Source organism: Kryptolebias marmoratus, linkage group LG19, assembly GCF_001649575.2.
Source record: "Kryptolebias marmoratus isolate JLee-2015 linkage group LG19, ASM164957v2, whole genome shotgun sequence".
NCBI lineage: Eukaryota > Metazoa > Chordata > Actinopteri > Cyprinodontiformes > Rivulidae > Kryptolebias > Kryptolebias marmoratus.
The window spans coordinates 23,875,163-23,895,660 of NC_051448.1; the positions used below are offsets into that span (position 1 = coordinate 23,875,163).

General features: G+C 38.6%; 1 protein-coding gene across 1 annotated transcript; it reads left to right on the plus strand.

The window, feature by feature from the left end:
* Nucleotides 1-759: 759 nt before the first annotated feature.
* Nucleotides 760-18,761, plus strand: frk (fyn-related Src family tyrosine kinase). The gene is made up of 8 exons (XM_017437717.3): nt 760-1,302; nt 7,556-7,677; nt 8,200-8,363; nt 8,455-8,629; nt 13,876-14,034; nt 16,097-16,278; nt 16,387-16,552; nt 16,626-18,761. Exons 1-8 carry the CDS (start codon nt 947-949, stop codon nt 16,832-16,834), a joined length of 1,533 nt encoding a protein of 510 aa, XP_017293206.1. The 5' UTR covers nt 760-946; the 3' UTR covers nt 16,835-18,761.
* The last annotated feature ends 1,737 nt before the right edge of the window (nt 18,762-20,498 follow it).

Consider the following 20,498-nt stretch of genomic DNA (forward strand, 5'->3'; position numbering starts at 1 on the left):
GTCCATATTTTACTGAACATTCTCCTGGTCTGCTCACTGAATGTTCATGCTGCTCTTAGCTGGCTCTGCTTGTAAACTTGCTAGCACTCTGGTATCACGGTTGCAGAGAAAACGTGGACTGGAATCCATGTAGTGTAGGAGTACTGTTTGTTATATGAACAAGCGGAATGGATCGGATAACGAAGTTTGTAGGGAAAACATGGACTGGATTTCATGTGGTGAGAGAGTACTCTATATGAACAAGTGGAATAGATTTGATAACGACGCACCAAAGAGGATCTCTCCCTTATGCTGTAAAGAATAAAAAAAACCTGACAGATTTATGATCATATATTTGAGTTAATAATGAAATAATATATTGTTATTTATTTAAACTCATATTCTGGCCACATTATATTGAATCTTTGTAAAAAAAAAAAAAAAATTGACACCAAAATTATTTAGGGGGGCTTGAAAACATTTTAGGGGGGCTGAAGCCCCCCTAAAACAGGCCTAGTGACGCCACTGGTGTTGCGGATCTGCTTTGAAATGAAATTACATAAATGCAAAGAGAGAGGGGGGATATGCAATTGAATGCATGGTATTCAATGTAGTTTGTATTATATTTTATCATAAAAAAAGAAAGAAAGAAAACCCCCGCTAGTTTATGATCACTGGCTTTAAAGCATCTTCCTGTAAAGCAATGCTCGGCAGTGTGATGTCACCACGGTGATGATTGAGCGCGAGCCGCACCCCATTCCTCAGCAGGTGCAGGGGATTTCTTCTACCTGAACCAGGAAACGCCACGCATTCATCCGCAGAAGGCTGGCGGAGAACAGTAATGCTTCGTCGCGGGAGCTCTGTTTTAGGTTTACTGGTGTAATGAGGGCACGAAGACAGACTCCCTGAAGAGTTTTAAGTGACAGGCTGTGATTTAAAACTGACAATAATCATTATCACCACCACCATGGAGGTCCAGAAGAAGTTCTCTTCCTGTTGGGAGAGGGTTGTTGAGTTTTGTTGCTGCAAACCGACCGAACCTAAGCCGGAACCCCCTAAGCTGGACCCCCCTAAGCCGGACCCCCCCATCAGCAGACCTTTACCTTTCCCCCCGCTACTGAGACAGAAGTACGTCGCTCTGTTTGATTATTCTGCTCGCACTGAGGAAGATCTGAGCTTCAACACCGGAGACACATTGGAGATCCTGGACAAAAGTCCCGGGGAGTGGTGGATCGCCAAAGCCCTGAGCGGGGTCTCGGTCTCCAAACAGGGATACATCCCCGCTAATTATGTGGCTCCTGTGGAGAGCATCGATGCAGAACCGTAAGTCTTCCTCCTGCTCGGGAGGCTGGGATCTGAAGCTGGGGACTCCGCCGGTTTCCATCAGGGGATCATGGGGTTAAAATTGTCCGTGTCTGCCTGTTAGCAAAATATCTCACGAACCACCGTACAAGTTTGAATGAAACTTGCAGAAAGTAATCACTGGGTGTACATTTGGAACTGATTTTGGAGTCAACCTGATTCAAGATGGCTAACACAGCTAATCTGCTTTTAAAAACAAACAAACAAAACCCCACCATAATGGCAACTAGTTTGACAGATCTTCGATTGGAAACAGCTGCAACTTCATTCATTTTTCAACTAAGATCTTTAAAACTGACCTGAAAGGCAGCGGGTGAAATGCATCCCTTAAAGGAATGCTAGGGCATTGATTTACCCATGATTGGTTTTCTCAGATAAACCTAATTAAATAGTTTTTCAAACATGACATTCCTTTTTAGTTTCCTCTCTACCAGGATATTTCTTTTTCCACCTTCAGACAGTTGTGCCAGTGCAGGGAGCTAACAGGTGGTTTAACTTATTAACATGAGCTAACAGCTCACTAAAAGCACCAGCAGCTCTTTACATCATTTGTTATCATTATAAAACATTATAAACATTATAAAAACGACAGGACTGAAAGATTCTATTTGAATATTCAGAATTAAAGTCTGCAATTGGTGGTTTCTGATTAAGCTTTATACAGAACCTGTTCTCTGACACCAATAAAAGGATATAAAGTGTGATAGCAGCAATTTAATCCTGTTTTTTTTTTAGTGCTGAATTGATTTATGAGCTTTGACATAAACTGCGTTAATTATTGTCATAGACCAGGAAGCTTTGGGCTTCCAGTTAAGAATTTCTCTGGAGTGACACAAACAACAGTGCATTAAAAGCCCCTTTCTGGTATTTCCTGGACTGAACAGTTCTTTACTCTATCTTGGCTTTAGAAAAAAGTTTTGTTCAGTTTAATGTCTTTTATGCATTGCACTGTTGGATAATATATACACAGAAGTGTGTTGTCTTTTATTACGTCACATAGTTGTACTTACTGGAAAAGTTAGCTTATGAAGTCTAAACAAAAGAAATGTCCTGCCTGGCAGGTTGTTGAAACTTGTTTCTAATCAGCTGTAATCTGGTTTGCTAGGCAAGTTTCCTCTTTTAGTTCAGTTGTGACTGAGATCATACTTTTGTTATGTAACCAACCTGGTTGACAGGATGAAAGAATGACTCAGAAATTCTGCTGCTATTAACTACCAGTATCACCTGAGGTTTAAATACTAATTTGAATGGTAAGAATCACCTTTTTAAACTAGAGTTTTGCCTTCCCTTTTACCTCTCGTAGTGAATGGAATCATGACAGCATAAAGACATTCAGTCACGGAAGTCCAAACTTTTCAGATCCAGTCTTGTGGACGTGCAGGTGGTGTCATCATAATTCAGGGTTGAAAATGAGTCTCCCATGGCATCTGCTATGTATTGAGCCTTCACTGTTCATTATGGGATGCTCTGAAATACTCAGCGGTGTTTGTTGCACAGTGACCAAATGATAATATTTTTTTTGAAAATAACCACTTCCATATGTGCCTTTTTCCTGTGTTTGCCTTAGTCGTAGCTGTTTTTCACAAACGTGCAAGCTAACCAAAGCAAACATACAACCCTTACGGAAAAACCTCATGTGAAACACAGTTTTCTTGTTTCATATGTGATTTCCACTCATGCCAAAAGTGAAACTTATTTTGCAAACATGTCCCGTATAATTTTTGAACATTTTCAACAAGTTTACGTGATCCCATGAGGTAAAACGTGGGATCACGTTTGTTTTTTCATGAGCGAAGCTAAGACCCTGTAATTTCTTGCAAATGATCAATGAAGTATCCATCATCTAAGTCTACAAACCTTCAAGCTGACCTTAGCAAAGATGAGTAAAATTAAAACTTTGCTGAAGAACCTTTGCTCCCACAAGTCCATAAGAAAGTTGTCCTGTATGAAACCAGTCCATAATGTGAAAGAGGTTGGACCACTGCACTGACATATAGGCAAAACAGCTTTTTAGAAGGTTTTCATTGACCCAAGACCCAAAACTTGTGATCTGAACTTTGTCTTTAAAGCAAAACTAAGCTGAGAAAAACAAAACATTAGGGATAAAACATTTCAAATGGTTTCTTTACACAAAGTGTGCCATGAGACACACTTTGTGTAAAGAGACACTTGACTTTTAAAATTAGGATGGTAGAACAACTTAATTTACTAATTGTTAAATTATTATAATTAGTAGCTCACTTAAATAAATGAAGTATTTAGTTGCATCCTGTTGTCTTAAAAGGTGAACATAAAAATAGAGCTGTTTGTTGATTTTAAACCTAACTGTCCTCAAATTACCCCTCCCCCCCCAAAAAAAAACAAAACAAAACAAAACAAAACAAAACAATCTGTCTTAAAATATTTTTCATACTGAAGCAGGTTGAAGGCAGTCAAACTCTTATTCTGTTACGCTTTTGATAAAGATGTGCCAACATAGTTAAACCAGAGCAGTCTGCGTCTTAGTTCTTGTTTCAAATTGATGCTTAAAGATGCCAGGCCTCAAAGTTAAAGACACCGAGAACCAACAGAGGTCTTCTCTGCTGTCAGGCGTTAAAAGATTCACCGACCTACCGCCCAGTTACATTACTTAAATCTTTTACTGTAAAGGCATACGTAGCTTTCCATTATTTCATTACCAAAATGAGCTTAGGTTTTCACTCAAATATATTTAAAATGCAAAGACTAGTTTTACTGTTGAACCAACAGTTGATTTCTTTATGAATCATTCTGACCCACTGAATGATTGTCTCCAAACCCAACCAGAAAATTAAAAATCAACAGACTTGAGGCAAATTTTGGTAAACAAAGTGTTTTTGCACAACTATTGAAAAATGACTAATTTTTATGGCATCAAAAAAATGAATTTGTAACTTACAAAAAGCTATTCTTAGAAAAAAAGATGTAGCTCTAATAAAAGTCAAGTCACTTACAGTTCATTTAAAATTCTGGTTGTTTTATTTGAGGGTATTTCAGCCCGAGATAATTGCCAAACTGGTCTATTTTTATGTTCACTGTTTTTGAGACATTGGAGTGCAACCTAATATTTGTATTTTTTTTAAGTGATTTTAAGTTCTAAAGAAACTAAACTAATAGGTTTGTATAGAATAATACAAAGTTCTGTATATTTTATTAAAAAAGAGAACCACATTCTTTGTGCCTCATATTTAAAATAAAAAAATCTAAATGCCACAGTGTAACACAAACTGGTATATTTATACAGTATATGAATAATGAAACTATAAATTTATTTATCCTGATTTTATGGGTCCAATAAGTCTTGTGGCTCTTTTCTAATTATATTTAGTAGGAGAGATGGTGAAAACGACTCTACCTGTTGTAAAGGTTCTAGACCCTCGCTCTGAGCTGAAGAGGCAGTTATAACATGGATGTTGCCACATTTCATACAGAACCATAAAGGACTCCTATCACAGCTGGCCTTTGTTCCACAATGACCATGTGCTATCTGATGCATCAGTAATCCTAAATTATGGGTTATTGTCTCAAAGTATTACAATTCATATTTAATATTTGACCTGCATTATTACATAAAAGTAAAGTGAAAGAAAAACTTTTCATTTATTAACTCAGGATGTTTAATTAACTAAACCATAACTTATTTTTTAATATAAAAACAAGAGCACCAATGGAATCAAGAGTATTTTATCTCATCTATCTGTTTGATACACCTGTTTTATATTGCCTTCAGGTAAATTATTCATTCTCAAGATTTTTTTTTTAATTGCCTTAAATTATCGAGTTTATGTGGAGAATATGTATTACATCAATGAACTTTAAACAAAGCTTTACATAATAAATGTTTCTGTATCCAACATTATTAAACTTAAGTAATTAAATTGCATCATAATACCATACTGAGGCCAGTTCATGGCACAAACATTCAGAAAGAAAATCAGTCCCTAGATGGAATATTGTGGAATGTCATTCAGTCAGAAGAAATGGTTCATACATTTAAAGTTGGTTGCTAATAGATTTGATATGTGGCTGCCTCTTTAACAGATTTAATGAGAATCTGCAGCAGGTCTGCAGGGCCACAGTCCATCTGAAAAAAAACATTTACCAACATATTTATCTTTATTTAACCAGGCAAGTCCCATTGAGATCACAGATCCCATTGAGATCACAGATCTCTTTATCAAGGGAGGCCTGGGCCTGAAGGCAGCCTAACATGCATGTTTTTAGACATTCTTTAGTTGGCTTTGACCTTATTTTCCCAGGTACGTACTGGACACTGATTTAAATCTTACCACTCATGTCTGTACTTACTGCTTATGTCTCAGCTTTGGACAAACAGAAATATCTGGTATCAGAATAATGACTCGTTCAAGAAAACTTGAAAATATGGGACATACCCTGTCCAGCATTGATTTAAAATGGGGCGCACAATCTTTAATTTTTAATTACAAGACAACTCCGTATTTAGAAGGACGTGTGGCAACAGTGCAAATGCAACTTAAATATCTTTAGAACTATAAATGAAGCGTCTTTTGATGAATCATGTCTCACTTCTACGCCTCCTTTTATCTGCATTTGGGTCTATTAAAAGTAACTCAAAAGAGATACTTGAAGTTATTTTAGTGCAGTGGTTTCTTTTAGGCAAAAAATAACATTTCCACCTCACCTAGGATAAGCCAGCAGCTGCTTTGTACGAATGATTCGGTTACAGTGTGGAAGCAGAGTAGTGCATATCTCCAGTAATTCACATAGCTCTGTCTTCAGACAGATCGTCCTTCGCTGAGAGGGATACTGCTGAGGACTAGGACACCTGTGAGGGTTTTGGGATGGGGAAGAGGTTCCATTGCAGCACTTGCTGTTTGTAGAGAAGAGTAAGAATGATGCATGCTTTCACATCAGTCTCCAATAACAGCGAATCTTGTCAACAGATTAGTCGCTATTTGCTTTTTTGACAATAAGTCACTAGAGTGATGGAACATTCATTAAATATAGTGACAAAGAAGCTAAGTTCACAATACTGATAACCTGCTGTTAGTCCTTTCTGAAATCCCAACAGGAAGATAATGTTTATTATTGTTTACTAGAAATTGGCTCGTGACTGATACTGGTCGATACTCAGCTTGACCAGCCATGATGAGTTATCAGCCAGTCAATACTCAAAAATCCAATATTTTTCTGATCACTGAACTCCTCAGACAAACCTCTGATTCCTGCAGCATCTCAGCAACGCTCATTAGGAAAGTTTTTATGGTGAGAAGGAAACATGACATCAGCTGAATGGACTGTCTGTAGAGGAGGGTCAAAAGCTGAGGCTGTTGGAAGGAAACTAAATATTTTCTGCTGCTAATCATGTAGCTGAAGGTTGGATTGAGCAGGAGCACAGCAGACAGAAGAGTGGATTACAACTCTTATGTTAAGTTTTCAACCTCTGTCATGTATCAGGATGATAATTTAGTTTTGGTTTGTTTTTTGTAGTGGGGGCTACTTCAGCTGAGGCAGCAAAGACTGCTGTTACTGTTAGTAATGTTAATGGCAAGCAATACAATTTAAAAGTCAGATTTTTATTTTTTTGTAACTTTTCTTAATGTCCTATCTAGACATCTTGTTTTTGCTACACAAGTGCAAATGCATGAACTACTTGCTTGCCTCCATAACCTCCTGGCCAGTGTTTAAGGTGCTTACAGAAGAACTATCATCAAATATAGATTGACTGATGTATGATGCTGAAACTAAAGGTACAGATTTGCCAAATTAACAAACCAAACATGCATGTCACATGCAACATATTAATTTTTTTACCCCATTTTTCATAGCATTTGTGTTAAATGCACTCGTTGAAAAGTTTGTATTTGTCTGGTATTTTCTTGATCAAGAACCTTGATCTGAGGCCGGGGTGATAAAATGTTGGGCCAGTAAATTATTACAAGGCTTTTTTAAAGGGCCTTTAAAATTTATTTCCACTGCTGGATGCTCACACACACAAATGCACTCAGAGGCCCCAGTCTGATGTGTTTTGTACATTGTTGTAGTTCCAACTTTGTCCATCTGTTTGATTTATGAGCATGCTCCTGTTGGTCTGAATGTGGTGAGTGATTCTATCCCAGTAAATGTTTGCGCTCGCCTCTGTCTGTACAAATCTGCTGATCAATTTCCTTCTAGAGCTTTATGACTAAAATGATTGGATGTGTGTGACCTGCAGGTGGTATTTTCCAGACACTAAGAGGCTCGATGCAGAGAAGATGCTGGTGGCTGAAGGGAACAATCAAGGTGCTTTCCTCATCAGAAATTCTGAAACTCAGAAAGGAGACCTGGCTCTCTCAGGTAATCTTGGTCAACTCAAGCTTCAGGCAGGAGAAAGGCAAACTATGCTACCATTTCTGCCTGTTTTGCAGACTTGATCCTTCCTTTCCAGCTATAGATGGTGTTTTAGCTTAATGGTTTAAAAATTAACAAACTAGATAATTTGTGATTTGTAATGAGCACAAAACAGCTCCTCAAATGATGGAGCAAAACAATTTAAGCAGCCATTTCTTACTGTTGTTATTTTCCTAGAATGACTCCAACTCGTTAACATCTTGCTGTATAGTCCTCTATCTAAGCATATATTTACTATCAGTCCAGGACTTGTTCATTGATAAAAAGTCCAATGGTTGTTGGGTTTTATTGTTATCAAGATAAATTACTGTGTTACTGCACTCATAAAAGTTTGTAATAACTTTAAATCTTTCTTTCCTTACGTTTTTGTAGTCTGATCTGGTCAGACTACAAAAATAGATAATAGGATAATTAACAAACCACAGACTACAATCCTATGGATTATTAAAATCTTCTATTATCTTTCAGTGTTGGACAAAGGAAAAGTGAAGCATTACAAGCTTCAAAAACTAGAGAATGGTCACATCTATGTGTCAAAGACCAAACCCTTTCCAACAATAAAGGAACTTGTTGAATATTACACCACTCAGGCCAATGGTCTTTGTGTGCGTCTGGGAGAACCATGCCAAAAGGTACACTAGACATGAGCATAAACTGCTTTTTAAAATTTTATTATTATTATTATTCCCACCACATTTTTAAATGACTCTTCTATCCATACAGATGCAGATGGAAGCTCCACAGACCTACGGTCTGTCCTACAACACAGTAGATGCATGGGAGATTAAACGCACGTCCATCCAACTACAAAAGAAGTTGGGAGCCGGGCAGTTTGGTGAAGTCTACGAGGGCCTATGGAATGGGACCACATATGTAGCAGTAAAGACCCTCAAACCTGGTAAATAAAAATAAAACAAAAATCACATTTACATAAATGTGAAAATAAAATTATGTAAGTAAGGAAACAATGAAGACATGGGTCCATCAAAAGTTCACACTTTTCAGCCTCCCCAGGAAAGTTTACTCTGAGGTGTTGAAATGGAGGCTCTGACTAATTGTTGAACCTCAGATTCAGGAGTAGTAGTCCTGGTCAAGTAACAGTGGATCAGATCTTTACCCTTTCGAGGTTACTAAGGGGATAATGGGAGTTAAAATTTTTACAAGTGTTTTGTGGACCATGCTACTCAAGATATTCTGTAGAGGGTGCTTTTGGTACCAGGGTCACTTTTAACAGCTATCTGGTCTTTGTATAACCAAAGCAAAACTTGTGTCTGCATCTTCATCCCTGGCACAAAGTTGAGCTGTTCTCTGTGAAGGTTGGATTCCACCCAAGTTCTTCCTAGTCTTCAATCCTGTTTTTGGTGTTCATGGACAGAATGTCAAGGCAGTCATAGAGAGGAGTCTGGGTCTGGTTTGGGAATTGGAGTCTCTCCTCTACTTTTTGCAGATAAGGTTGGTGTCTTCAGGCCATGGCCTTCATTCCACTGGGATGATTCACAGCTGAGTGTGAAGGGGCTGGCATGAAAGCCAGCTCCTCTAAAGCTAAGGCTATAGTTTTCAACCATAAAAAGGTGGATGCTAATTCTTTGCCTTAAGTGGATACGTTAAAATATGAGTCATGTTCACAAGCGACAGCAGGATGGAGTGGGTGATGGACCCACAGATCAGAAACTCCTTTGCCGTAATGAAGTCATTGCTTTGTTGTGGTGAAAAAGGATCTGAGCTAAAAGGAGCTCTTGATTTACTGGTTCATCTACATTCTAACTATCACCAATAGTCATAGGGTTTGGATCATGACAAAAAGAATGAGTTCTTGGATACAAGAGACTGAAATGAGCTTCTCTTTAGAGTGGCTGAGCTCAGCTTTGGAGATTGAAAGGAGTCAGTTGAGTTGGTTAGGTGTCTCATTAGAATGCCCACTAGTGTCTAGGGGTCCTCAACCACTGGTCCTCTAGGTGGAAACATCTAGGACAGTGGTGTCCAATCCTGGTCCTGGTGGGCCACAATCCTGCATGTTTTCAATGTTTCCCTGTTCTTCAGCAGGTCTTCAAGTTCTGCAGAAGCTTGTTATCCACTCAGGATAGTGTTCCTTGAGGACCAGGATTGGACACTGCTAAACGACCTAGACAATTTTATCTGGAGGTTTTCCAGACAAATCTCACTGCAAGGATACTCTGGGGCAGACCCAAAAAACTGCTACATAGATTATATATCGTCTCTGGCCTGGGAATACTTTGGGATACCCCAGAATGAGCTGGAGTGTGTTGCTGGGGAGATGGTCTGGGTTTCTCACATGGTCCTGTTATCGCCATGACCCAGAGGCAGAAAAGGGATAAATGCATGAATACTTGGGTGAAGATGACTTCTTACTGTTGTCTTTGTTCCAAACCTCCTGACTGAGTGAATGCCTATAATTCAAGGTGTTAACTGTGAAATGCTAAATTTCTAGCTATTTGTTTTTCTTTATCAGTCCCTCCAGGATGTCGCAGGCATTTTTTGTGATTGTTGAGGGCTAAAATGCCTGATTTCGCGGGGCATTTTCCTAAAAGTTGTTTTTTTTTTTTTTTTTTTTTTTTTTTTTTTTTTTTTTACTAAAATCAATAAAAACCATAACTTTTAATATATAAACCAAAAATGCTTACTAATTTTGTAAGATAATCACCAACAAACAATGACATTATCAAAAGGTGCTTTATTTGAGAACTTTGATAGCTTATAAACTGACATTCATGACCATTTCTGGATTGTTCCTCGTCTGTAGCTCTCCTCACATGTTTTGCAGACACAAAGTGTTTGTCGATGCATTTATGTTCGATAATTGCACTGCAGGACGTGCAAAACATTTTCCCCCCACTCTCGTGCAGCTGGGTAGGAAACTGTTTTGCGACCATAGTGAAGTTAGTTTTAAGTTGGATATTGGATATTCGCGCTCCACGGTGTTAGCGGCGTGTAGCTCACGGCTGACCCGAAACAGGAGCGCTAATGTCGGCCAGCCGTTCTCTGCCGGCCCCTTCTCTCACGCGCGGTGGTTCACTTAGGGACGGCTAAGTCAGCCGTGAGCTAGACGTCGCTAACTCCACGGAGCGCAAATATCCAATATCCAACTTAAAACTAACTTCATTGCGGTGTTTTGCTGAAATCTTTGTGGGCAAATGTGAAGCATTAGCGCCAGGGCTCTCAAGTTTTGATCTGAGCTTGCAGTGAGATTTTAAGCAGCTAGAAGTGGTTAGATGACGTCATCACCTAATTTGCTTATTTGGTGAAATTGATCAGGCTGTAGGAGAGAGGAATATCAACAGTGGCAAGACAAAAAATGAGTAAAAAAAAATGTTTAGAACTACAAATTAACTTTATGAAATAATTTTATAACTTTATTGCTTTGCTTGATCCCACACTACATAAATTAATTTGTTAGAATATCAAATTGAACCAAAAGACAGTTTTGTGTCGTGGAATTGCCAGCTCTACATTCAACCCTCCTCTTTTATTCAGGGTTGGAACCACAGGGATTTATATTAGCACTGCAGAGTCAGTGAAAAAACAATATATTCAAAATTATATTTACATTATATTTACACATCCCGCTTTGTAATCCAGGACGGGATCAGCGGCAGCTTTGCACACAAATAATTCATTTGCAAAGTGGAGGGGCAACTACCTACTTTCTGAGGGGTATGCAGACACATGCAGACACATTACACCCCCTCCCCCTTTTTTTTTTCTTTTACCTGTTTACGTGAATACATTTTTTTTATTCATGGACTTATAACATATAATACCCGATATGGGGTATGGCCCGTCAGAACATCTCTGTGGGTCATTCTCAACCATGAACTGCCTCAATGAGTCCCCCACTTCCTGTGGGGAAGGCCATTCAGATGGATCTTCTGAGTGAGGTCTTGCCCCAACCCTCGCCTCTGCACCTCTCTGTTCCTCTCCCTCATCATCATCTTCACCTCTCTTATCCACTTTCTCCTCTGTGGTGTTGATCTTGCCATGTCTGCCTGCACCATTTTTCCCAAACTGACACAGTGGTGGTCAGCAGAAATTCAAATCCTCCTGGGCATCTAGGTTTTGTGGCCTCACTATTGTTCCTACCTGATATCATCTCTGGTCTCCTCTACAGCAGCTGATCACCGACCTCATGTCTGTCTCCTTCATTCCTTACTTGTGTTTTTCTCTTCTAATTCATAAAGTCAAGCAAGTATTATTAATTAGCTTTGAATAAATTACACACCTTGCTAATGCACATTTTTAATATAAACAATATTTAAATTGAAATCCTTTGGTATTAAGTGGCTGTATCTACACTTCCAGCTAACATTAGTCCAACCTGTCTCCTTCTCCTGTCTGTCCTGATTCTTTCTCTCCATCTTCTCAGTTGTTATATTTTAAATACTGATCAGTAAACAGCTGTAACTTGTTATTTATTAGTAGCTTTAGCCAACCTGAACATTTCCAAGCTTCCTCTTAATGCTCAGACAGAACTTCCTGCTGTCTTTCAACCACTTTGAAAAGCTTTCTTTCATGCCTACATCTTTATCTTTCTGCCTCTCCATCTTTAGCTCTCTGTCATCAGATGACAACACGACTCACACGAAAACAATCGCGCTCCTGCGCGTGGTCGAGGGGGCGCGCGGGAGCGCCACTGTTGACACAGAGTGGAGCGGGTCTCCTCTCTGCAGTGAGATTGACAGCCGTCAGTGCTTGGGGAAGTGGGCGGGGCTTACGGTACGCTGCAGAATGAGTGCTTTCTCACATTTAGCTGCCAAAAAGTCACTAGATTTGTTGCTTTAAAAAAATGCTAGAGGGATCTGAAAACTCGCTAAATATAGCGTTAAAGTGACAAAAAGGCAGCTTGCGTGTGTGTGTGGTTTTTTTGCGTGAGAAATACAAAGTGTCGTGTGAGCGTGTGCACTTCACGAAATGCGTGTGACACACGGTCAATGCGTGAGACTTGAGAGCCCTGATTAGCGCACATTTTGGCTTCGGTCGCTGCTCCTGCATGCTCCCGGCATTCTGATTTTAACAGGATGTGACGTCACATCTCTTCTTCGTGAGTTATTTGGGGTTATTTTGGTTAAAGTTGCGGTATTTTTGGCAAAGTTGCACAATGTTGCGATTTTGCGTTAATAGTTGTGATCGCAACATCGTGAAATCCTGGAGGGTCTGCTTTATTTAAAGAGATGATGAAAAGAAATCAGTTAGCCTATCTCTCAGTGCACACTGTTTGTATAGACTTTCTTTTAGTTTAATTACATTCTTATTAATAAACTGCAGATATGACACAAATCTTTTTCAAAAAGATTTGACTTCCTTGCTCTATGTTCTGGATTTGGGTGGGTACTTAGTGACTGGGATGTGGTCAGACTAGAGAAAAAGGATGAAGAAAAACATTTTCATAAATCATTGTGTGTATGGTAGGATTATTGACATAAGAAATTTAAATTGGTGTTTGGTGTTACAATAGCAATAATTCTTCTAGATAGATTTGCTGCTGGTTTAACAGGCACTTAACAGGTGGGTTCTAAACATCTTTTGAGAACTAAACCAGTTCTGTTGTGGATGTGGGTTAATCTTTCAGTTTCTTTATGTATTCCAAGATTTTAGGATTGGGACTATATAGATTATATAATACATTGTTTGTATTTTGGAATAAATTGTAAGTGGCTCACTAAATATATACTCGGTGAGCTCTCCCTGTATATATATCCCCACAGCTCAGAAGCTCTGGTTTTCACAGAGTTTAAACCACTGTTGTGGTACGATCCAATTTGGAGAATATGAGTTTACTCTGGGTCTTGCCTGGATGGTTGTCTAAATCTGTCAACACATGAACTGTCCCATTACTGCACTGAAGGATCAACTGAAGATGTGAAATTCTGATCTCAAAGATGAATCCAGATTTTTATCTAACTTTAAAGTTGTTTTCTTTGCCACATCTAGAATCGCAGTGGTTTGAACATTAGCACCTGATTAGATTTACAGTAAGTGTACGTCATAAAGGAGCTGAATTTATTAGTGGGAAGAATGATCGGAGCTGACTTTTTATAACAGTCACCCTAAAACACTTGTTGTTCATAATATTCAGTGTTTGTTTCTAAAGACAAAATCTAAAAGCTACACCCACCAACTATGTTCCAGGTTCAATGGATCCAACCGACTTCCTGAGAGAGGCTCAAATTATGAAAAAGCTCCGACATTCCAAGCTAATCCAGCTGTACGCCGTCTGCACCACGGAGGAACCCATCTACATCATCACAGAGCTGATGAAGAACGGCAGCTTGTTGGAGTATCTTCAAAGTAAGACAGAATCTTTATTTGTGTTTTTGATGAGCCCCCCCAGTTTATTTATTTTTTAACTTTTTATGTTAAGTCTGCTGGATGAAGTCATTTGATTTATTTGTAGTGACACACTTATTATCCTTCCTGCTGTGAACAGTCATTAAATAAACACATTAATGGGCTGGAGTGGCATCACAGTGTGTTTCTGAGAAGAGCACAACAGACAGTTCCACAATAAAATATTTTCTTGTTTTAGTAAAGCAAAGAGAAAATGGGCACTGTGCTGATATTTTAAGTGTCTTTAACATTTCTAATTAGTGTTATTGGGACAGTTGGCATCTCTAACAGTAACAGTGGTTTGTGTTCTTAAATCCAACCTACCTCAGCTTGATCCAGTGTGTTCCACAGTACAGGTTGTAAAATCAAAAGCAGAGCAACTTTTCTGTAATCCATTCTTTCTGTCAACTGCTGAAGTCTTTGCTCCCAAAGGACTTTATCAGAAACCCTCAGCTTACATAAAACATGTGCACTCATTATTAGATCCTTCAAAATAAAGTTCAGCCTGTGAGGAGAAATATTTTAGGAACTCAATATTATAACAGTAATAATGGCTGCAATGAATCTATCTTTAGGTTTGTTTTTTAATAAGCTCAATTACAGTTCAATCTGTGCAAAACAAAACCAATGCAGGTATTTGACTAAATTATTAAATCATTTCATTAGTGAGAGCTGATGTCACTTCATCACAGTATTACTATTGTGTTCTTCACTGATGCTGATTTTGAAAGTGATTTGTCTGTTTCTGGTAATCAATAGGTTTTCTTTTTAAAATCTGGAGTGACTCTCTGTTACTGTAATGTTTAAGTGGGCCTTTTTTTAAATTGAATTCTAGCAATTTAAGAAAACAGTTTTCTGCAAACTAGAGCAGTTGTCCCAAAGTTGTGGTTTGTGGCCCAACTTTGGGACAACTGTGGGTCGTAGGACATCAAATGGGGGGTCTTGAGACAATTTCCAGAAATATAATCAAATTTTAAGATCATTGCCAGCAACACTGTTTGTTTTTTTATTACTACAATAGTGGTTGTGACTGGTTTGCACTTGAAAGACAAGGGATGAAAGTCAGCTGTAGCAAGACAGAGTACATGTGTGTGAATGGGAGGGAGGCAGGTGGAAGAGTGAGGCTACAAGGAGCAGAGGTCACAAAGGTGCAACAGTACTTGGGGTCGACTGTCCAAGAAAATGGGGAGTGTGGTAAAGAGGTGAAGAAGAGTCCAGACAGGATGCAGTGGATGAAGAGAAGTTTCAGGAGTGATTTGTGACAAAAGGGTGGCAGCAAAGGTTAAAAGAAAAGTTTACAAGACAGTGGTGAGAGCAGCCATGTTGTGTGGTTTGGGGACAGTGGCAATGACAAAAAGACAGGAGACAGAACTGGAAGTGGCAGAGCTGAAGATGTTGAGGTTCCCCTTGGGAGTGACAAGGAGGGATAGGATTAGGAATGAGGTCATCAGAAGTACAGCACAGGTTGAATGACTAGGAGATAAAGTTACAGAGGCCAGACTGAGATGGTTTGGACATGTGCAGAGGAGGGACATTGGGTATATTGGTAGAAGGATGTTAGAGATGCAGCTGCCAGTAAAAAGACAAAGAGAAGATGTATGTAATTAGTGAGGACATGGAGGTAGTTGGAGTGAGGACAGAGGATGCAGAAGACTGAGTTAGATGGAGGAAGATGACTCGCTGTGGCGACCCCTGAAATAGGAACAGCCGAAAGAAGTGGTTGTGACTGGTTGTGCTGTCATTGATAATAAGTCAACCAAACAAGAATGTTTGTACACTTCAACCAGCAACAGATGGGATCAGAAGTTTCTGCTGCTGTTTGGTGGGTCAGAAGCTGACAAATTTAGGAACCACTGGACTAGGGGAATAACTTTCAAGGAAGCAAATGTTTAGCTCTCTTTTTACCAAGACATAACTCTAGAAATGACTCAAAGAAATGAGGCTCTGTCAGACTTTGCTCTTTATGACACTTTAAACATGTCAGGACTGTGACTGATTCTGTACATTTCAACCTGGATTGCAGATGATAAAGGCACCACTTTGCATGTCTCGGACCAGATTGAGATGGCTGCCCAGGTGGCATCAGGCATGGCTTACTTGGAGTTACAGAACTACATCCACAGAGACCTGGCAGCCAGGAATGTCCTTGTTGGTGAGAACAACATCTGTAAGGTGGCAGACTTTGGCCTCGCCAGGGTTTTTATGGTGGGTTTGATATTTAAAATTGTATTCTGTATGCAACAAGTCGTGCTCTGTTTGTTTCTGAAGTCCCATAGACTGACAGTGTCAATTCTTTTTAATCTGTCTTTCTAGAAAGAAAATGAGAATGTGTATGAAGCCAAAGAAGGAACTAAATTTCCTGTAAAGTGGACCGCTCCAGAGGGAATTCATGAGAACAGGTTCACCATCAAATCTGATGTGTGGTCCTTTGGAATTTTGTTGTATGAGATCATGACATTTGGTCAGATGCCTTACCCAGGTGAGATTCATATTTCTTTGAGGAAAATAATTTTTCTTGTTAGATCAGTACTCATGTCCTCTGATTCTTTCAGGCATGTCCAACATGCAGGCAGTCCAGTGGATTGCCAAGGGCCACAGGATGTCCTGTCCCCCCCACTGCCCCACAGTTTTGCACAACATCATGATGGACTGTTGGAAAGAAAATGAACAAATTCGACCCACGTTTGAGACGCTGCAGTGGCAACTGGAGGAGTTCTTTGAAACGGATATGACCTCCTATGATGACTCAGCTCGATATTAGAATAAAATCTCAAAGGAATTTAGTGTCTACTTAATCAAAATCATTCTAATCTGTGATATTTAAGATTAGTTTAGAAATATTATGCTAACAGTCAAATGAAGGATCTGAAATGTTGCTGTAACTAACAGAAACCTTTTACTACATTCATCCTGGTCTTGACTCATTTACCAGCTAAAAGCTCTTTCAGACAGGCAGCCTAACCTCATTGTAAACACTCATGACTGGAAGAGGCGTCACTCAGCTGTTATCTTTCAATCTGAAGCAACCAGTTCTGCTGGCTCCAGCCATACTGCACATTGTTTCCATTCGCTACCTGTCAAACAGTACACCTAAGAAGAGCTGAGCTAAAGTCTTTGGTGCCTAAGACTTCTTAAGGAGTAAGCAACAGACTTTGTCCTTTCTGTTTATGTTTTCAGAACACACCAAAATTGCAGTTTCCTTCAGTTTAGTTTTATTGGTTTTGATTAAGATGACAGATTTTACCAGACATGTTGTTTAAATTTTCTGCTCTGTGTAAATAATTTGAAGGTTATTGATTTTGAATGGGCCACTTTATTTTTTAAGATCCAAAATATCCGCTTATTACAGCTTTAGTTTGTCTCAGAATACTCACATCTGCCACACATATTTTTCATATCCTTCTGTTGTATAACAGGAAACCCTTTAGATGAACTTGCTGTCTTTGTTTATTCTTTAAACATGTAGGACTGATACTCAGTAGATGTAGAACAACAATTAAAAAACAAATGCCTTATGTCACCTGGTGTTTCTGTCTGAACAAATTTTGTTTTGATTGTATACAATAATAATAAATGAAAGTTCCTTTAAAAGCTTACCATTTTTAAGTTCAGTATCTGTAGAAGTTGTATTTGTAGGAAGTGGTTGGGTTGTCAGATTTAGTATTCAGCCGCAAACCTTTAAGCCAGTCATGCTGAGCCTTTTATAATGTAGCCTTTTCGTTTACTGACATTATAGCCTGCTGTGTGTGTGTTTGTATCTATGCTTCTATGTTCAGAAAGAAAGATGTCTAGATACTTTATCTATTTTCCTTCATTGTTCCTGCTCAGTGTTTTAAAAGTTGTACCAAAGATTGAAAATATTAATTTTTGGGCCTCAAAAATAACTGAGATGGTTTGGCCATGGAACAGATTATGGGCAGTAAAGTTTACACAATTGTTTGGTTTTTTTTTTTTGGTCCACCTGCAGCCAGCGAATGATTTGTTGAATTACTTTCATGTAATAAGCCAGTATAGCCACACAATGGTGCTAGTACCCATGTATTGTCTCCTATCTCATGATGTAAGGTCTTCCGCCATCAAATTACTGGCGAAAGGGAGGGCTTGACACCACACATACACACATACACACACCACCACTACTAGGTTGAATTACTTTATTCATGATGGTCATACATTCTTATTTGGGTAAAGGCAGAACGAAATGTTTTTGCCTGTGTGTGACATTTTTTTTTAGACTTTCAGAAAGTAATTATTGCATGCACATGTAGAACTGATTGAAAATGCAAACATGCCTATAACTGAGTCAGTTTTATTATAAACTAAATTAAACTGTGCTTAAATTTGATGTGGCTGTAGCTAAGAACCATTCACAACACATACTGTGAACATAATATTGTGTGTATAAGATTGTGCCTAATGTTATTTTCAAGGTTTGACCAAATTAGTCGAAACTTAATTTTTCTCAGCACAGAATGGTCTTGGTTTAAAATGCCAACATAAGAGGCAGCGGGTGATATGCATTCTTTCAAAGAATGCAAGGTTGTTTTTTAATTCTACTGTTCACTGCAATTTTTAATTTTTTTTAATTAGGATTTGTATGTGTGTGCTTTTATTTGATTATTTTTTCAATCCAGTAGTTTACTGAATTGAATTATAACTGACTATTAAAGTCAAGAGTTAAATACAAATTGAATAACAGTCCAGTTTGATCAGTTGTTCATACTCAAATGAAAACAGTTTAATTAGTTTCTATAACGATTTATTACATACAGATTCAAAGACAAATACATCAGCATAATGTACAGTCAGACTCAATGCAGTATTAAGTCAGATTCAAAGCAATAATTAGAAAGTGCTACTTTATTAATATTGTCTCTGATTTATCTGTATTGCTATGATTTTTGACCTCATAAGGTCTCACTGTAACTCACACTTGTCTCCCTCAAAATTGTCTGTTTGTAAGAAATTAGGGGTCAGTAAATTTAACTTCTGTTGTATAGATTTGACTAGAGTTGGTTGCTTTTCTGGTGATAAACCAGTCCCTCCAGGATTTCGCAGGCATTTTTTGTGATTGTTTCAGGCTAAAATGCCACCTGTGGCTGGTTTACTGGAGAATGTTATAGCAGTAATAACCGTTTTCTACAGAAGCATTCTTGTGTCAGTTAATCTAAATCAGTGTTGTGGAATAACTGAGAGATTTTATATAATATATAAAGTCACAGTTAGACTTCATAACTGGGTATACATCAGCACCAAACATAGTGTACATTAGCTGGCATTTAATATAGTATAGTAATATTCAACTCACAAAATAAAAATATGTTCATTTTTCTTGTTAAAACTGTAAACATATTTCCTGTTTGTTGATGTTCTGAATAAAAATATAATTGGTTGCTTAAAACGTTTACACAGTAAGGTGTCTGTTAAATGTGTCCAAAAATGTGGAAAAGCAACTCAGGTTTTGTTAGCTTTTTGAGAAATTTTGTTTTTGCCTACGTTTGCTCACATCCTGTGCATCTCCTCGGGGCTAAGCCCCCCTTGTCCTTAAAACCTAGTGACGCCCCTGCTGCTCACTGAATGTTCATGCTGCTCTTAGCTGGCTCTGCTTGTAGACTTGCAAGCACTCTGGTATCACGGTTGCAGAGAAAACGTGGACTGGAATCCATGTAGTGTGGGAGTATGTTATATAAACAAGTGGAATGGATCGGATAATGAAGTTTGTAGGGAAAACATGGACTGGATTTCATTTGGAACTCTATAAGAACAAGTGGAATGGATTTGATAACGACGCACCAAAGAGGATCTCTACCTTACTGTAAAGAAAAAGAAAACTGACAGATTTATGATCCTATATTTGAGTTAAAAATGAAATAAAATATGGTTATTCATTTAAACTCATATTCTGGCCACATTATATGGAATTTTTGTAAAAAAAAAAAAAAAATTGACACCAAAATTATTTAGGGGGGCTGAAGCCCCCTTAAATCAGGCCTAGTGACGCCACTGGTCTGGACCATTCCAGGACCTCTAACTAGTTTTTCCTAAACCTTAGGGTCATTGTCCTGCTGGAAGGTGGACCTCTGAACCAGTCTCAAATCTCTGGAAGACTTCAACAGATTCCTCTCAAGAATTTCTCTGTATTTTGTTCCATCCATCTTTCCTTTATCTCTGACCAGTTTCCCAGTCCCTGCTGATGAAAAACATTCCTACAGCTTGATGCTACCACCACCATGCTTCACTGTAAGGATGGTGTTCTCATCATGATGGCAGGTGGTAGATTTACCTCAGACATGGTGTTGTCTGCTGTTTGGATGAAGCAATTACCTGACTTACTGTCAAATTCGTTTGATGGGTTTGGCGGTCAACAATCAAACTGTGTGGTTACGGGAGCTGAATCGCAAATTGGACTGAATTGTGGAACTCAT